At 43.4% G+C, this 19,803-nt stretch overlaps 1 protein-coding gene across 1 annotated transcript in view; it reads left to right on the top strand.

The window, feature by feature from the left end:
* Positions 1–8,428: 8,428 nt before the first annotated feature.
* LOC133575809 (protein crumbs homolog 1-like) overlaps positions 8,429–19,803 on the top strand; it is a 51,491-nt gene continuing 40,116 nt past the window's right edge. Inside the window, exons 1-3 of the mRNA XM_061928663.2 lie at positions 8,429–8,572; positions 8,667–9,500; positions 17,139–17,689. Coding sequence (XP_061784647.1) covers positions 8,524–8,572; positions 8,667–9,500; positions 17,139–17,689 — 1,434 coding nt within the window. The 5' untranslated portion in view covers positions 8,429–8,523. The remainder of the gene's footprint in view (positions 8,573–8,666; positions 9,501–17,138; positions 17,690–19,803) is intronic.

Genomic DNA, 19,803 nt, shown 5'->3' with positions numbered 1-19,803 from the left:
GGTTAAAACTCTCCTATGCGAGGCGAAAACCGTTTATCAACAACACCCAGAAACGCCGTCGGCTTCGCTGGGCCTGAGCTCATCTAAGATGGACTGATACAAAGTGGAAAAGTGTTCTGTGGTCTGACGAGTCCACATTTCAAATTGTTTTTGGAAACTGTGGACGTCGAAGAGGAAAAGAACCATCCGGATTGTTATAGGCGCAAAGTTGAAAAGCCAGCATGTGTGATGGTATGGGGGTGTATTAGTGCCCAAGACATGGGTAACTTACACATCTGTGAAGGCACCATTAATGCTGAAAGGTACATACAGGTTTTGGAGCAACATATGTTGCCATCCAAGCAACGTTACCATGGACGCCCCTGCTTATTTCAGCAAGACAATGCCAAGCCACGTGTTACATCAACGTGGCTTCATAGTAAAAGAGTGCGGGTACTAGACTGGCCTGCCTGTAGTCCAGACCTGTCTCCCATTGAAAATGTGTGGCGCATTATGAAGCCTAAAATAGCACAACGGAGACCCCCGGACTGTTGAACAACTTAAGCTGTACATCAAGCAAGAATGGGAAAGAATTCCACCTGAGAAGCTTCAAAAATGTGTCTCCTCAGTTCCCAAACGTTTACTGAGTATTGTTAAAAGGAAAGGCCATGTAACACAGTGGTGAACATGCCCTTTCCCAACTACTTTGGCACGTGTTGCAGCCATGAAATCCTAAGTTAATTATTATTTGCAAAAAAAAAATGAAGTTTATGTTGTCTTTGTAGTGCATTCAATTGAATATGGGTTGAAAGGGATTTGCAAATCATTGTATTCCGTTTATATTTACATCTAACACAATTTCCCAACTCATATGGAAACGGGGTTTGTACTATAGCATCAGTAACTTACAGCACAGCAAAAAAAAAAAGAAAAAAAAAAGAATGTCTTCAAAAATGTATCAGACTATTTTCTGTTGGCTATCATCCATGCTTTCATAACATATACGTCCCAAATTAGAGCAAATGACCTCATTTGCCTTTTTGAAGTCCTGCAGGCCTCATGCCAGCAAGATACTCTGCCAAGTACTTAGTCAGCCAAGTGTAAAAGTGCACGTTGCATGCAGGTCCACGTGCATTCATGTCCGTGTTTCTGGATAGAAACCAATGGAACTATACCGTGAATGATGATAAAATGCGCTGAAGTAACATTTTGTTATGCAAATACACAATTTTGACAAAAGTATGCCTTGACTCACATATGAACTTGAAGTGCCATCCCATTCCTAACCCATAGGGTTCAATATGATGTCGGTCCACCTTCTGCAGCTATTACAGCTTCAACTCTTCTGGGAAGGCTGTCCACAAGGATGCAGAGTGATGTATTTATAGGAATTTTCGACCATTCTTCCAAAAGCGCATTGGTGAGGTCACACACTGATTCCCCCCCCCCCTATTAATCACATCTTTAAAGGGTGATTATTTTTACTCTTTTTACACTTTACATTTTTTACTTAAAACATTGATTGTACTGCTAATGTATCTAAATGACTCATATGCTCCCAAAACAGGTATGTTCAAAAAATATGTTAATGAGATTTAATATCTACGGAGCCCCTAAATGGACATGGGGGAAAACTATTTTTTTTATTTTTTTTATTTTTAATTTTTTTTTAGACATGTATCTCATGTCTAAAAATTAAAAAAAAAATTAAAAATTATAAAAAACATTTTTTATAACTTTATAAAAAAGTTTCTCTGATGTTGGTCGAGAAGGCCTGGCTCTCAGTCTCCGTTCTAATTCATCCCAAAGGTGTTCTATCGGGTTCAGGTCAGGACTCTGTGCAGGCCAGTCAAGTTCATCCACGCCAGACTCTGTCATCCATGTCTTTATGGACCTTGCTTTGTGCACTGGTGCACAGTCATGTTGGAAGAGGAAAGGGGGCCCGCTCCAAACTGTTCCCACAAGGTTTGGAGCATGGAATTGTCCAAAATGTTTTGGTATCCTGGAGCATTCAAAGTTCCTTTCACTGGAACTAAGGGGCCGAGCCCAACTCCTGAAAAACAACCCCACAGCATAATTCCTCCTCCACCAAATTTCACACTCGGCACAACGCAGTCTGGAATGTAGCGTTCTCCTGGCAACCTCCAAACCCAGACTTGTCCATCAGATTCCTAGATGGAAAAGCGGGATTCATCGCTCCAGAGAAGGCGTCTCCACTGCTCTAGAGTCCGGTGGCGACATCCGACGCTTTGCATCGGATTGGACTTGGTGATGTATGGCTTAGATGCAGCTGCTCGGCCGTGGAAACCCATGAAGCTCTCTGCGTACTGTACGTGGGCTAATTGGAAGGTCACATGAAGTTTGGAGCCCTGTAGCAACTGACTGTGCAGAAAGTCTTTGCACTATGCGCCTCAGCATCCGCTGACCCCTCACTGTCAGTTTACATGGCCTACCACTTCGTGGCTGAGTTGCTGTTGTTCCCAAACTCCTCCATTTTCTTATAATAAAGCCGACAGTTGACATTGGAATATTCAGGAGCGAGGAAATTTCACGACTGGATTTGTTGCACAGGTGGCATCCTATGACAGTTCCACGCTGGACATCACTGAGCTCCTGAGAGCGACCCAAACAGTCTCCATGTCTAAGTGCTTAGTGATTAGGACACCTGATTCTCATCATTTGGATGGGTGGCAAAATACAAACCCCGGTTCCATATGAGTTGGGAAATTGTGTTAGATGTAAATATAAACGGAATACAATGATTTGCAAATCCTTTTCAACCCATATTCAGTGAATATGCTACAAAGACAACATATTTGATGTTCAAACTGAAAAACATTTTTTTTATTTTTTTGCAAATAATCATTAACTTTAGAATTTGATGCCGGCAACACGTGACAAAGAAGTTGGGAAAGGTGGCAATAAATACTGATAAAGTTGAGGAATGCTCATCAAACACTTATTTGGAACATCCCACAGGTGAACAGGCTAATTGGGAACAGGTGGGTGCCATGATTGGGTATAAAAGCAGATTCCATGAAATGCTCAGTCATTCACAAACAAGGATGGGGCGAGGGTCACCACTTTGTCAACAAATGCGTGAGCAAATTGTTGAACAGTTTAAGAAAAACCTTTCTCAACCAGCTATTGCAAGGAATTTAGGGATTTCACCATCTACGCTCCGTAATATCATCAAAGGGTTCAGAGAATCTGGAGAAATCACTGCACGTAAGCAGCTAAGCCCGTGACCTTCGATCCCTCAGGCTGTACTGCATCAACAAGCGACATCAGTGTGTAAAGGATATCACCACATGGGCTCAGGAACACTTCAGAAACCCACTGTCAGTAACTACAGTTGGTCGCTACATCTGTAAGTGCAAGTTAAAACTCTCCTATGCAAGGCGAAAATCGTTTATCAACAACACCCAGAAACGCCGTCGGCTTCGCTGGGCCTGAGCTCATCTAAGATGGACTGATACAAAGTGGAAAAGTGTTCTGTGGTCTGACGAGTCCACATTTCAAATTGTTTTTGGAAACTGTGGACGTCGTGTCCTCCGGACCAAAGAGGAAAAGAACCATCCGGATTGTTATAGGCGCAAAGTTGAAAAGCCAGCATGTGTGATGGTATGGGGGTGTATTAGTGCCCAAGACATGGGTAACTTACACATCTGTGAAGGCGCCATTAATGCTGAAAGGTACATACAGGTTTTGGAGCAACATATGTTGCCATCCAAGCAATGTTACCATGGACGCCCCTGCTTATTTCAGCAAGACAATGCCAAACCACGTGTTACATCAACGTGGCTTCATAGTAAAAGAGTGCGGGTACTAGACCGGCCTGCCTGCAGTCCAGACCTGTCTCCCATTGAAAATGTGTGGCGCATTATGAAGCCTAAAATAGCACAACGGAGACCCCCGGACTGTTGAACAACTTAAGCTGTACATCAAGCAAGAATGGGAAAGAATTCCACCTGAGAAGCTTCAAAAATGTGTCTCCTCAGTTCCCAAACGTTTACTGAGTGTTGTTAAAAGGAAAGGCCATGTAACACAGTGGTGAACATGCCCTTTCCCAACTACTTTGGCACGTGTTGCAGCCATGAAATTCTAAGTTAATTATTATTTGCAAAACAAAAAAAAGAAGTTTATGAGTTTGAACATCAAATATGTTGTCTTTGTAGTGCATTCAATTGAATATGGGTTGAAAATGATTTGCAAATCATTGTATTCCGTTTATATTTACATCTAACACAATTTCCCAACTCATATGGAAACGGGGTTTGTACTTTTGGCAATATGGTTAAATAAGGGGACTTAATATGTGGAGGGTTTTTTTTGTTTTTGTTTTCTGAGCTGAATTACATTACTACGAAACTTCTTCCTCTGATTTTTCTGTGGAGAAAGTTACAAAAATGATCTCCCTGGCTGGAGTTGTCCACTCGCCAATACCATTAAAGGGGAACATTATCACCAGACCTATGTAAACGTCAATATATACCTTGATGTTGCAGAAAAAAGACCATATATTTTTTTAACCGATTTCCGAACTCTAAATGGGTGAATTTTGGCGAATTAAACGCCTGTCTATTATTCGCTCTCGGAGCGATGTCGTCACAACGTGACGTTACATCGGGAAGCAATCCGCCATTTTCTCAAACACCGAGTCAAATCAGCTGTTATTTTCCATTTTTTCGACTGTTTTCCGTACCTTGGAGACATCATGCCTCGTCGGTGTGTTGTCGGAGGGTGTAACAACACGAACAGGGACGGATTCAAGTTGCACCAGTGGCCCAAAGATGCGAAAGTGGCAAGAAATTGGACGTTTGTTCCGCACACTTTACCGACGAAAGCTATGCTACGACAGAGATGGCAAGAATGTGTGGATATCCTGCGACACTCAAAGCAGATGCATTTCCAACGATAAAGTCAAAGAAATCTGCCGCCAGACCCCCATTGAATCTGCCGGAGTGTGTGAGGTATTCAGGGACAAAGGACCTCGGTAGCACGGCAAGCAAAGAGATGAACCCCCTGGATGTCTTGGCTCACACCGTCCCTTATGCCACCGAAGATGATCAAGAGAAGAATATCGACCCGAGCTTCCCTGGCCTGCTGACATCAACTCCAAAACTGGACAGATCAGCTTTCAGGAAAAGAGAGCGGATGAGGGTATGTCTACAGAATATATTAATTAATGAAAACTGGGCTGTCTGCACTCTCAAAGTGCATGTTGTTGCCAAATGTATTTCATATGCTGTAAACCTAGTTCATAGTTGTTAGTTTCCTTTAATGCCAAACAAACACATACCAATCGTTGGTTAGAAGGCGATCGCCGAATTCGTCCTCGCTTTCTCCCGTGTCGCTGGCTGTCGTGTCGTTTTCGTCGGTTTCGCTTGCATACGGTTCAAACCGATATGGCTTCAGTTTCTTCTTCAATTTCGTTTTCGCTACCTGCCTCCACACTACAACCATCCGTTTCAATACATGCATAATCTGTTGAATCGCTTAAGCCGCTGAAATCCGAGTATGAATCCGAGCTAATGTCGCTATAGCGACTCCAAAACTGGACAGATCAGCTTTCAGGAAAAGACAGCGGATGAGGGTATGTCTACAGAATATATTAATTGATGAAAATTAGGCTGTCTGCACTCTCAAAGTGCATGTTGTTGTCAAATGTATTTCATATGCTGTAAACCTAGTTCATAGTTGTTAGTTTCCTTTAATGCCAAACAAACACATACCAATCGTTGGTTAGAAGGCGATCGCCGAATTCGTCCTCGCTTTCTCCCGTGTCGCTGGCTGTCGTGTCGTTTTCGCCGATTTCGCTTGCATACGGTTCAAACCGATATGGCTCAATAGCTTCAGTTTCTTCTTCAATTTCGTTTTCGCTACCTGCCTCCACACTACAACCATCCGTTTCAATACATGCGTAATCTGTTGAATCGCTTAAACCGCTGAAATCCGAGTCTGAATCCGAGCTAATGTCGCTATAGCGACTCCAAAACTGGACGGATCAGCTTTCAGGAAAAAAGAGCGGATGAGGGTATGTCTACAGAATATATTAATTGATGAAAACTGGGCTGTCTGCACTCTCAAAGTGCATGTTGTTGCCAAATGTATTTCATATGCTGTAAACCTAGTTCATAGTTGTTAGTTTCCTTTAATGCCAAACAAACACATACCAATCGTTGGTTAGAAGGCGATCGCCGAATTCGTCCTCGCTTTCTCCCGTGTCGTTTTCGTCGGTTTCGCTTGCATACGGTTCAAACCGATATGGCTCAATAGCTTCAGTTTCTTCTTCAATTTCGTTTTCGCTACCTGCCTCCACACTACAGCCATTCGTTTCAATACATGCGTAATCTGTTGAATCGCTTAAACCGCTGAAATCCGAGTCTGAATCCGAGCTAATGTCGCTATAGCGACTCCAAAACTGGACGGATCAGCTTTCAGGAAAAGGGAGCGGATGAGGGTATGTCTACAGAATACATTAATTGATGAAAATTGGGCTGTCTGCACTCTCAAAGTGCATGTTGTTGCCAAATGTATTTCATATGCTGTAAACCTAGTTCATAGTTGTTAGTTTCCTTTAATGCCAAACAAACACATACCAATCGTTGGTTAGAAGGCGATCGCCGAATTCGTCCTCGCTTTCTCCCGTGTCGCTGGCTGTCGTGTCGTTTTCGTCGGTTTCGCTTGCATACGGTTCAAACCGATATGGCTTCAGTTTCTTCTTCAATTTCGTTTTCGCTACCTGCCTCCACACTACAACCATCCGTTTCAATACATGCGTAATCTGTTGAATCGCTTAAGCCGCTGAAATCCGAGTCTGAATCCGAGCTAATGTCGCTATAGCCACTCCAAAACTGGACAGATCAGCTTTCAGGAAAAGAGAGCGGATGAGGGTATGTCTACAGAATATATTAATTGATGAAAACTGGGCTGCCTGCAGTCTCAAAGTGCATGTTGTTGCCAAATGTATTTCATATGCTGTAAACCTAGTTCATAGTTGTTAGTTTCCTTTAATGCCAAACAAACACATACCGATCGTTGGTTAGAAGGCGATCGCCGAATTCGTCCTCGCTTTCTCCCGTGTCGTTTTCGTTGGTTTCGCTTGCATACAGTTCAAACAGATATGGCTCAGTTTCTTCTTCAATTTCGTTTTTGCTACCTTCCTCCACACTACAACCATCCGTTTCAATACATGCATAATCTGTTGAATCGCTTAAGCCGCTGAAATCCGAGTCTGAATCCGAGCTAATGTCGCTATAGCTTGCTGTTCTTTCCGCCATGTTTGTTTGTATTGGCTTCACTATGTGACGTCACAGGAAAATGGACGGGTGGTTAAAATCAGGCACTTTGAAGCAGGGCCGGTCCGTGGCATAGGCCGTATAGGCAAATGCTAAGGGCGCCGTCCATCAGGGGGCGCCACGCCAGTGCCACAAATGTTGGAGGAAAAAAAAAAAAAAAAAAAGTTGGTACTATTATTTCTAAATACAAAAAATAATCCCACGTTAATTAAAATGCAAAGTAAAGCCTATTTAATAGAAATATTATTTGTTACAACATTACGACCCCCCCCCCCCCTCCCGCGCACGGTGTGCCCCCTCCCTTCCCGTATCATGACTCTTTTTGGACGTCACCACATCAAAAAATTCAACACAAGATGTCAAAACGGCCAAAACTGTCAGGTGCCCAAGGAAGAAAAAAGAGAAAAGAAGAGGAGTAGAAACGAGAAAAGACAGAGGTAGCAGGTAGGTAACGTTAGCCTACATGAAATTATTTGTCTGTTACAGAATGTGATAGTAACCTGGCTTTTTAGCATTAAGCTAATGTTACATGATTCGGCAATTGCTAATCAATAAATAGCTAGTTCTGTTTTAACGTCGGGTTAATATTGTGGAGGGGGCTAAATTGTTATGGAAAATAATAATGTAACGTTAGGTAATTACAGTACTCCCACCTTACATTCCTCAGGGACATTTGTATTAGATCTTTTAAGCAGATGTTTTTTGTTTACATTGTTATTGCCTTCTGGTTAGCTAATGTTTGCCCTGCAGGTAATAGTCACTTTTCCACCCCTTTATATATTAGGTATAGTTGTAAGTAAAAAAAAAGGTCAAAGACAAAGCTATTCGGTTTCTTGTGAGTATATACACTTCACTGACGATGTGGGGGGGCGCCACCTAAAATCTTGCCTAGGGCGCCAGATTGGTTAGGGCCGGGCCTGCTTTGAAGCTTTTTTTAGGGATATTGCGTGATGGGTAAAATTTTGAAAAAAACTTCGAAAAATAAAATAAGCCACTGGGAACTGATTTTTAATGGTTTTAACCCTTCTGAGCTTCCGATAATGTTCCCCTTTAAAGTGTAAGACACGATAAGTGCATTAGCTTAATCCCTCCAATCTTGGCTTGTGACAACACAAGCGTGTCCGTGAGCGTGTCTTGAGCAGAGCTGAAGATGGAGGTGCATAACACCAGAGTCCCTCATGCTCGATGCGCAATGAAGAGATTTGCCAATATCTAATCATTTCGGAGGACTTGACAAAGGACAATGTTGAAATTCGCCGTGCATGTTTGGATTTTATGGCGGCTTTTTGAAGGTAGAGTCATATTCCCAGTTATTATTGTATTGTATTTGGATACATGAAAGAATCTTGCTTTGTTTCAAATTGTGCATTCTTCTCGCGTTTCTAGGGATTGTCTCGGACAGTGGTTGTGAACAGAAGCCGTGCAATGTTGCACTTCGGGGCTGCGATGACAACCAGTGTCAAAGTGGTGGATTGTGCTCCCCGGCTCTTGTCAAAGGAGAACACACTTACACATGCATATGCTTTCCTGGCTTTGTGGGGTCCAAATGCCAGACCTCCACTGTGTTTTCCTTTGAGAGCCAAGGTTACATGTATATAGAGACTCAATTTGTAGACCCGGTATCCCCTCTAAACGTCACACTCAGCTTTCGGACGGAAAGACCTGTCGGTACCCTTCTGCAGCGCAGGGTGGCCGACCTGCTCCTCAGCGTTGAGCTACTGGATGGACATCTTAGCCTCCGCAGCCTCAGAGATCAAGGATCCAGCACCCTGGTTCAGGAGTTGCCGGCGTATATTTCCAACAACGAATGGCACACGGTGGAGGCGGCACTTGGCGGCGTGGTCAGCTTTATCAGGCTCCTCTGTACAGAGGGAAACTGCACCAGGGACACCAGCGCTGAGGTCCAAGTTCTGGAGCCCGCATCTGCTCTCCCCCTGCCCGGGACGGTCCGTCAAAGCCTCTTCATCGGAGCACACAGACCGGAACCCTCACACGCCTTTGCGGGCTGCTTCAGAGATGTGTTTGTGGAGTCCCACCTGGTGGTGCCGGTTGCATCGCCGATAGGTTCTGACAGCCAGGTGAATGTCACCGCGGGGTGCAATGATCGGGACAAATGCGACGACAGCCCCTGCCAGAACCGGGGGCGCTGTGTGAGCCAGGGATGGAGGAGTTACGAGTGCGAGTGCCGTAGACCTTATGAGGGCTACAACTGTGCAGAGGGTAAGAATGACCACAATCATTCAGTTGGTTCATGCATTTCCTGGTGGCTAAATACCAACCATTTCTATTACAGTATGAGACAATACTGTCCATCCATCCATTTTATACCGCTTATTCCCTTTGGGGTTGCGGGGGGCGCTGGAGCCTATCTCAGCTACAATCGGGCGGAAGGCGGGGTACACCCTGGACAAGTCGCCACCTCATACAATACTGGAAAAATTAAATATGCTAGAATAGTGTTCTTCAACATTTTTGATTTGTAAAAATCCCAAAGCACACCACGAGAAGAAAACGTTACAAAATGAAACTCGGTATCTTATATTGACAGTAAAAAGTTGTTGTCATCAAATACCTGATGCCGTTGTTCAATATAATTTCAAACCATAACCATAAATGCATCACTAATTCTCCTGTCTGAAAGATGGGCTACTAGGGATGTCCCGATCCGATATTTGGATCGGATCGGCTGCCGATATTTGCCAAAAATTGCGTATCGGCAAAGCATGGGAAAATGCCGATCCAGATCCAGTTTAAAAAAAACTCCGGTTCGTGTTTTCCTACGCACCGATTTAAATAATACATTCCACTTTTCTGCTGCTTCGTAATTTCCGTTCCGCATTTTCCAGCACACCTTCAACACATCCACAATTCTCACACAGTTGCTTTTAGCTGCTGGCATTACACGACAGGCTCTTCTCACTCTTTCCTGTGTCTCCCTCTCACAGACAGCAAGCGCACCTTCTTACACACGTCACATACTGTCACGACATACGTCACATACGTATACGTCCTCCCCGAGCAGAGAGGTAGCAGCGTGGCTAACGTTAGCTGTGATGCTAGCGCAGCCGTGTGAGCAACGCTCCCTCTAAGGTGCTCGCTTGTGCAATTGCGCACTGTTTAAGCGTCCTTGCGCATAGCAAATCTATGCCACGCACAAAATCAAATAAAAAAAATAAGCGCATAACAATTTTCGAAACACGGACACGACAGACACAACAGTTTTCGTCATCATTGTTCAAATATTGTGACGTCTGTCGAGACGCTTATCTCCATTCGGTGCCACATGCCCACACCATCAAAATGCCGAGGCAAAAATTTCCACATCAACACCGTATGAAAAAATTAGTGATTTTTTTAGTTGTGATTTCCTTCTCTGCATGAAAGTTTAAAAGTAGCATATATTAATGCAGTATGAAGAAGAATGTTTTAATGTAGACATGCAAGCCTTGAAAGAACATTTTGAAAATCAAGACTACATTTCCTGCAAATGGGTGCATTTCTACCCTATATTTTAACTTTAGATTTATTCTCATATCAAACTCTTTTGGCTGTCTTTTTGACACTTACATCCGGCGCCCCCCTCCACACCCTGGATTATAAATAATGTAAATAATTCAATGTGATTATCTTGTGTGATGACTGTATTATGATGATAGTATATATCTGATAGTATATATCTGTATCATGAATCAATTTAAGTGGACCCCGACTTAAACAAGTTGTTATTGGGGTGTTACCATTTAGTGGTCAATTGTACGGAATATGTACTTACTTCACTGTGCAACCTACTAATAAAAGTCTCAATCAATCAATCAAAACACATAGAATCATCATACTGCTGTGATTATATGCATCAAGTGTTCATTCAAGGCTAAAGCAAAATATGGAGCTATATATCATGTATCGCAATATGGCCTTAAAATATCGCAATATTAAAAAAAGGCCATATCGCCCAGCCCTAGTTCAATGATGCCATTTCTGTTTGTCATGTATAATTTTGTCTATTTTGTGTTTATCCTTGAATAAACAGGTCAGTTTCTTGTTACCAACCATTGTGTATTATTCAAACTCCCCTAATTCAGCTGGCTAGTTGTTATCAAGAGTACTAAAACCCTTTTCAACATGATTCTGACAACTAAGTAGGCTAAATAACTTTAAACTTTAATACATGCTCGGATAGGCCATTATCGGTCAGTATCGGTATCGGTCAGTATCGGTATCGGATCGGAAATGCAAAAACAATATCGGTATCGGATCGGAAGTGCAAAAACCTGGATCGGGACATCCCTATGGGCTACAAAGCAATTAGCTATCCGATGCATGCCAACTACTTTTATGGAAGAATATTACAAACCCCGTTTCCATATGAGTTGGGAAATTGTGTTAGATGTAAATATAAACGGAATACAATGATTTGCAAATCCTTTTCAACCCATATTCAATTGAATGCACTACAAAGACAACATATTTGATGTTCAAACTCAAAAACTTTTTTGCAAATAATAATTAACTTAGAATTTCATGGCTGCAACACGTGCCAAAGTAGTTGGAAAAGGGCATGTTCACCACTGTGTTACATGGCCTTTCCTTTTAACAACACTCAGTAAACGTTTGGGAACTGAGAAGACACATTTTTTAAAGCTTCTCAGGTGGAATTCTTTCCCATTCTTGCTTGATGTACAGCTTAAGTTGTTCAACAGTCCGGGGGTCTCCGTTGTGCTATTTTAGGCTTCATAATGCGCCACACATTTTCAATGGGAGACATGTCTGGACTACAGGCAGGCCAGTCTAGTACCCGCACTCTTTTACTATGAAGCCACGTCGATGTAACACGTGGCTTGGCATTGTCTTGCTGAAATAAGGTAGGGGTGTCCATGGTAACGTTGCTTGGATGGCAACATATGTTGCTCCAAAAGCTGTATGTACCTTTCAGCATTAATGGTGCCTTCACAGATGTGTAAGTTACCCATGTCTTGGGCACTAATACACCCCCATACCATCACAGATGCTGGCTTTTCAACTTTGCGCCTATAACAATCCGGATGGTTCTTTTCCTCTTTGGTCCGGAGGACACGATGTCCACAGTTTCCAAAAACAATTTGAAATGTGGACTCGTCAGACCACAGAACACTTTTCCACTTTGTCCAAACCGGAGCAGTAATTAAAACTCTTTCATTAACTTTTAATCAGAAGGGTTCAATCTCTCTCCTGTGCTAATTTGAAGCCGACACGACAAACGCGCTCAGAGGAGATAATGTTTGAAAAAAGGTGACTGTTTTTACACAACTTTTGTTTTGAAGGGGGAATTGCAAACTTCCTGTTCATTTTTGCTGGGGGTTGTCAGTGTATGAAATACAGGTCTAAGTGAGACCTACATAGAGGTATTTGTTTCATGTCTCTACGACATTCCTACTGGGAGTTACAGGCAGTTTTGTATGTGTTTTCTTCCGAGGGGGCGCTCGAGTGCAATTTTGAGTTTTGGGGTTTGGTTTTTTGATTAGATCGCAATTTGGGGTAGGGCGGGGCGTGGTTGGGGGCGTGGTTAAGAGGGGAGGAGTATATTGACAGCTAGAATTCACCAAGTCAAGTATTGCATACACACACACACATATATATATATATATATATATATATATATATATATAGATAGATAGATATCTACATCCTGAAAATATGCAAACAAAACAGTGTTTAGATAATTGATACTTCAAACTTGCATCAATAAATATTAAGGAATATAACATAACTTGGCTTCTGAGAGTTTCAAAATGTAATGAATAAAATGCTAAAGTTGTTGATAAACAAGCAATTATTTTAATCATTAAATATGGTCATTTTAAATGAATTATTATGATAATTTAAAATCAATTATTTGAAATATGTTTATTTTAATGTATAATTCTATGGCTGGATGTAATAAGGAGTCAGGAAAAAAAATACAAATAAAAATACAATTAATTTTGATGTTTTTAGCAAAATATAGTAAACATGTATTTAGTTTTTTTTTTTTTTAATTAATAAATATATTTATTTTTAGGTAAGATAAACATAATAATACAATTTATCTCTAGTCTGGATGATTTAGTTCTTGTCACCCTGTTGTCCTCCCGTCATGAAAAAAGGCTGTCCTCACTCAGGTCCGCATGGAGCTGGAGGGGGCGTGGCTTCCAGCTCTGGCTGAAAATCGGGAGATTTTCGGGAGAATATTTGTCCCGGGAGGTTTTCGGGAGAGGCCAACCCTCCCGGAAAATTCGGGAGGGTTGGCAAGTATGCAAAAAGCACTCCACACAAGTCAATAACATCAACAAAGCTCACCTTTGTGCATTCACGCACAGCATAAAACATTTGGTGGACAAAATGAGACAAAGGAGTGGCATAAAACACGTCTTTCTCTGGCATCGTTGAAGAAAGTTACACGTGTCAACAAACTACGCTGTGTTCAAGGACCGGCAAAATTAGCAGGATGTTTAGTATAAACAGTGGGAATTTCCAACAATTAAGGAGGTTTGTGTCATGTTGTCCTCCGACAGAAACAGAATTAAAACAGAAACACATCGCGTGGACATCGGGGGCGGTACCTCTGGATTGGCGGACCGGGGTGGTGGTTCCTCTCTTTAAGAAGGGGAACCGGAGGGTGTGTTCCAACTATCGTGGGATCACACTCCTCAGCCTTCCCGGTAAGGTCTATTCAGGTGTACTGGAGAGGAGGCTACGCCGGATAGTCGAACCTCGGATTGAGGAGGAACAGTGTGGTTTTCGTCCTGGTCGTGGAACTGTGGACCAGCTCTATACTCTCGGCAGGGTCCTTGAGGGTGCATGGGAGTTTGCTCAACCAGTCTACATGTGTTTTGTGGACTTGGAGAAGGCATTCGACCGTGTACCCCGGGAAGTCCTGTGGGGAGTGCTCAGAGAGTATGAGGTATCGGACTGTCTGATTGTGGCAGTTCGCTCCCTGTATGATCAGTGCCAGAGCTTGGTCCGCATTGCCGGCAGTAAGTCGGACCCGTTTCCAGTGAGGGTTGGACTCCGCCAAGGCTGCCCTTTGTCACCGATTCTGTTCATAACTTTTATGGACAGAATTTCTAGGCGCAGTCAAGGCGTTGAGGGGATCTGGTTTGGTGGCTGCAGGATTTGGTCTCTGCTTTTTGCAGATGATGTGGTCCTGATGGCTTCATCTGGCCAGGATCTTCAGCTCTCACTGGATCGGTTCGCAGCCGAGTGTGAAGCGACTGGGATGGGAATCAGCACCTCCAAATCCGAGTCCATGGTTCTCGTCCGGAAAAGGGTGGAGTGCCATCTCCGGGTTGGGGAGGAAATCTTACCCCAAGTGGAGGAGTTCAAGTACCTCGGAGTCTTGTTCACGAGTGAGGGAAGAGTGAATCGTGAGATCGACAGGCGGATCGATGCGGCGTCTTCAGTAATGCGGACGCTGTATCGATCCGTCGTGGTGAAGAAGGAGCTGAGCCAGAAGGCAAAGCTCTCAATTTACCGGTCGATCTACGTTCCCATCCTCACCTATGGTCATGAGCTTTGGGTCATGACCGAAAGGACAAGATCACGGGTACAAGCGGCCGAAATGAGTTTCCTCCGCCGGGTGGCGGAGCTCTCCCTTAGAGATAGGGTGAGAAGCTCTGTCATCCGGGGGGAGCTCAAAGTAAAGCCGCTGCTCCTCCCCATCGAGAGGAGCCAGATGAGGTGGTTCGGGCATCTGGTCAGGATGCCACCCGAACGCCTCCAAGTCCGAGTCCATGGTTCTCGCCCGGAAAAGGGTGGAGTGCCATCTTCGGGTCGGGGAGGAGATCCTGCCCCAAGTGGAGGAGTTCAAGTACCTCGGAGTCTTGTTCACGAGTGAGGGAAGAGTGGATCGTGAGATCGACAGGCGGATCGGTGCGGCGTCTTCAGTAATGCGGACGCTGTATCGATCCGTCGTGGTGAAGAAGGAGCTGAGCCAGAAGGCAAAGCTCTCGATTTACCGGTCGATCTACGTTCCCATCCTCACCTATGGTCATGAGCTTTGGGTCATGACCAAAAGGACAAGATCACGGGTACAAGCGGCCGAAATGAGTTTCCTCCGCCGGGTGGCGGGGCTCTCCCTTAGAGATAGGGTGAGAAGCTCTGTCATCCGAGGGGAGCTCAAAGTAAAGCCCCTGCTCCTCCACATCGAGAGGAGCCAGATGAGGTGGTTCGGGCATCTGGTCAGGATGCCACCCGAACGCCTCCAAGTCCGAGTCCATGGTTCTCGCCCGGAAAAGGGTGGAGTGCCATCTCCGGGTTGGGGAGCAGATCTTGCCCCAAGTGGAGGAGTTCAAGTACCTCGGAGTCTTGTTCACGAGTGAGGGAAGAGTGGAGCGTGAGATCGACAGGCGGATCGGTGCGGCGTCTTCAGTAATGCGGACGCTGTATCGATCCGTTGTGGTGAAGAAGGAGCTGAGCCAGAAGGCAAAGCTCTCGATTTAGCGGTCGATCTACGTTCCCATCCTCACCTATGGTCATGAGCTTTGGGTCATGACCAAAAGGACAAGATCACGGGTACAAGCGGCCGAAATGAGTTTCCTCCGCCGGGTGGCGGGGCTCTCCCTTAGAGATAGGGTGAGAAGCTCTGTCATCCGGGGGGAGCTCAAAGTAAAGCCGCTGCTCCTCCACATGGAGAGGAGCCAGATGAGGTGGTTCGGGCATCTGGTCAGGATGCCACCCGAACGCCTCCAAGTCCGAGTCCATGGTTCTCGCCCGGAAAAGGGTGGAGTGCCATCTCCGGGTTGGGGAGGAGATCTTGCCCCAAGTGGAGGAGTTCAAGTACCTCGGAGTCTTGTTCACGAGTGAGGGAAGAGTGGATCGTGAGATCGACAGGCGGATCGGTGTGGCGTCTTCAGTAATGCGGACGCTGTATCGATCCGTTGTGGTGAAGAAGGAGCTGAGCCAGAAGGCAAAGCTCTCGATTTACCGGTCGATCTACGTTCCCATCCTCACCTATGGTCATGAGCTTTGGGTCATGACCGAAAGGACAAGATCACGGGTACAAGCGGCCGAAATGAGTTTCCTCCGCCGGGTGGCGGGGCTCTCCCTTAGAGATAGGGTGAGAAGCTCTGTCATTCGGGGGGAGCTCAAAGTAAAGCCGCTGCTCCTCCACATCGAGAGGAGCCAGATGAGGTGGTTCGGGCATCTGGTCAGGATGCCACCCGAACGCCTCCCTAGGGAGGTGTTTCGGGCACGTCCGACTGGTAGGAGACCCAGGACACGTTGGGAAGACTATGTCTCCCGGCTGGCCTGGGAACGCCTCGGGATCCCCCGGGAGGAGCTGGACGAAGTGGTTGGAGAGAGGGAAATCTGGGCTTAAGCGGACGAAGATGGATGGATGGATTTTTCTCTTTTCATACATTTTAAAAAAAGTTCCAGGGAGCCACTAAGGCGGGGCTAAAGACTAGAGCCGCAGGTTGCAGACCCCCGGTCTAGGCTCCATTAATGAGTGCAAATGTCATTGTAACCCAAGAAGATTACCGTGTTTTTCGGACTATAAGTCGCAGTTATATATGTTTTTTTTCTTCTTTATTATGCATTTTCGGCAGGTGCGACTTATACTCCGGTGCGACTTATACTCCGAAAAATACGGTAGTGTTTGAGGAATGACTTTGGAAATTTCAGATAAGTGAAGTCTCGACTCACTCGTGTTAGTCAGCAGACTTGAAAGGGGGCTTAAAGGTAGAAATAGTACACACGTGCAATGAGGATCCCTTTAGGGAACACCCTGGGCTAAAGATTTGCAAAATGTGAGTTCCATTAGCTTACCTGGACTAAATTAAGGAGTCTTACCGAATCACGCCATGTGCATCTAAGATCTACTTTGTTTTTTTACTTCCACAGAATATGTGACCGCGAGGTTCGGGAGCAAAGACCTGGACAGCTATGCCATCTTTTCCTTAGAAGATGATCCAGGTGACACTTTGACCGTATCCATGTTTATTCGGACCAGGCAAGCCAGCGGTCTACTCCTGGTCTTGGCCAACAGCACCGGTCAGTACCTCCGCCTGTGGCTGGAGCAGGGCAGGGTCAAAGTTCAAGTCAACAACTTTGAGACTCTGGTCGGCCAAAGCGTGGTCAGCGACGCCCATTTTCATCTGGTGACCGTGAAGCTGGATGGACTGGAGGCAACGTTGATCCAGTCTGCCCAGAGCCAAGGGACCGTACCCATAAGGCCCATTTGGTCCGGTCACGGGGATCAGGTCTTCGTGGGTGGACTAGCAGACTCCAGGGCCTCTGCGACTTTTGGAGGATATTTCAAGGGCTGCGTTCAAGATCTTAGGATTAACAGCAAACGCTTGCAGTTTTACTCCATAAAGACAACAGTAGAATCTCACAAATTGGAGCAGCTGATTAGTGTTGCACGAGGATGCAACTCTGACAACGCCTGTGCAGTAAGTTACTTGGTACACTCAGCAGACACACTATATATATATATATATATATATATATATATATATATATATATATATATACAAACCCGTTTCCATATGAGTTGGGAAATTGTGTTAGATGTAAATGGCAACATATGTTGCTCCAAAACCTGTATGTACCTTTCAGCATTAATGGCGCCTTCACAGATGTGTAAGTTACCCATGTCTTGGGCACTAATACACCCCCATACCATCACACATGCTGGCTTTTACACTTTGCGCCTATAACAATCCGGATAGTTCTTTTCCTCTTCGACGTCCACAGTTTCCAAAAACAATTTGAAATGTGGACTCGTCAGACCACAGAACACTTTTCCACTTTGTATCAGTCCATCTTAGATGAGCTCAGGCCCAGCGAAGCCAACGGCGTTTCTGGGTGTTGTTGATAAACAGTTTTCGCCTTGCATAGGAGAGTTTTAACTTGCACTTACAGATGTAGCGACCAACTGTAGTTACTGACAGTGGGTTTCTGAAGTGTTCCTGAGCCCATGTGGTGATATCCTTTACACACTGATGTCGCTTGTTGATGCAGTACAGCCTGAGGGATCGAAGGTCACGGGCTTAGCTGCTTACGTGCAGTGATTTCTCCAGATTCTCTGAACCCTTTGATGATATTACGGACCGTAGACGGTGAAATCCCAAAATTCTTTGCAATAGCTGGTTGAGAAAGGTTTTTCTTAAACTGTTCAACAATTTGCTCACGCATTTGTTGACAAAGTGGTGACCCTCGCCCCATCCTTGTTTGTAAATGACTGAGCATTTCATGGAAACTTTCTCGTGCGCACGAGATACATGTCTAAAAAAATAAAAATAAAAATTATACTTTAAAAAAAAAAAAAAAAATTGTAGACATGTATCTCGTGCGCAAGAGAAACTTTCTCGTGAAAAAAAAAAATAATAATTTCATTTTTATTTTTTATAACGTTACAAAAAGTTTGTTTGTTTTAGACATGTATCTCGTGCGCACGAGAAACTTTCTCTAGTAATTTTGAAAAACATTTTTTATAACTTTATAAAAAGTTTCTCGTGCGAATGAGAAAGTTTCTCGTGCGCACGAGATACATGTCTAAAAAAATAAAAATAAAAATTATACTTTAAAAAAAAAAAAAAATGTTTTAGACATGTATCTGGTGCGCACAAGAAACTCTCGTGCGCAAGAGAAACTTTCTCGTGAAAAAAAAAAAAAAAATTATTTTTATTTTTTTATAACGTTATAAAAAGTTTCTCGTGCGAATGAGAAAGTTTCTCGTGCGCACGAGATACATGTCTAAAACAAACAAACTAAAAATTATAACATTTTTAAATTTTTTTTACAACTTTATAAAAAGTTTCTTGTGCGCACGAGATACATGTCTAAATTTTTTTTATTTTTTTTAAAGTATAATTTTTATTTTTATTTTTTTAGACAAGTATCTCGTGCGCACGAGAAACTTTTTATAAAGTTGTAAAAAAAAAAAGATTTTTTATAATTTTTTGTTTGTTTGTTTTAGACATGTATCTCGTGCGCACGAGAAACTTTCTCTAGTAATTAAAATTTTTTTTTTTTATAACTTTATAAAAAGTTTCTCGTGCGAATGAGAAAGTTTCTCGTGCGCACGAGATACATCTCTAAAAATTTTTTTTTTTAAATTATACTTTAAAAAAAAAAAAAAATTTTTTAGACATGTATCTCGTGCGCACCAGAAACTATCTCGAGCGCAAGAGAAACTTTCTCGTGGAAAAAAAAAATAATAATTTCATTTTTATTTTTTATAACGTTACAAAAAGTTTCTCGTGCGAATGAGAAAGTTTCTCGTGCGCACGAGATACATGTCTAAAACAAACTAAAAATTATAACATTTTTTTATTTTTTTTACAACTTTATAAAAAGTTTCTTGTGCGCACAAGATATATGTCTAAAAAATAAAAAAATATAAAAAAAGTATAATTTTTATTTGTATTTTTTTAGACATGTATCTCGTGCGCACGAGAAACTTTTTATAAAGTTGTAAAAAAAAAAATTTTTTTATAATTTTTTGTTTGTTTGTTTTAGACATGTATCTCGTGCGCACGAGAAACTTTCTCTAGTAATTTTT

The sequence above is a fragment of the Nerophis lumbriciformis genome, linkage group LG33, assembly GCF_033978685.3.
Source record: "Nerophis lumbriciformis linkage group LG33, RoL_Nlum_v2.1, whole genome shotgun sequence".
NCBI classification, from domain to species: domain Eukaryota; kingdom Metazoa; phylum Chordata; class Actinopteri; order Syngnathiformes; family Syngnathidae; genus Nerophis; species Nerophis lumbriciformis.
This window is presented reverse-complemented; position numbering and strand designations above follow the sequence as displayed.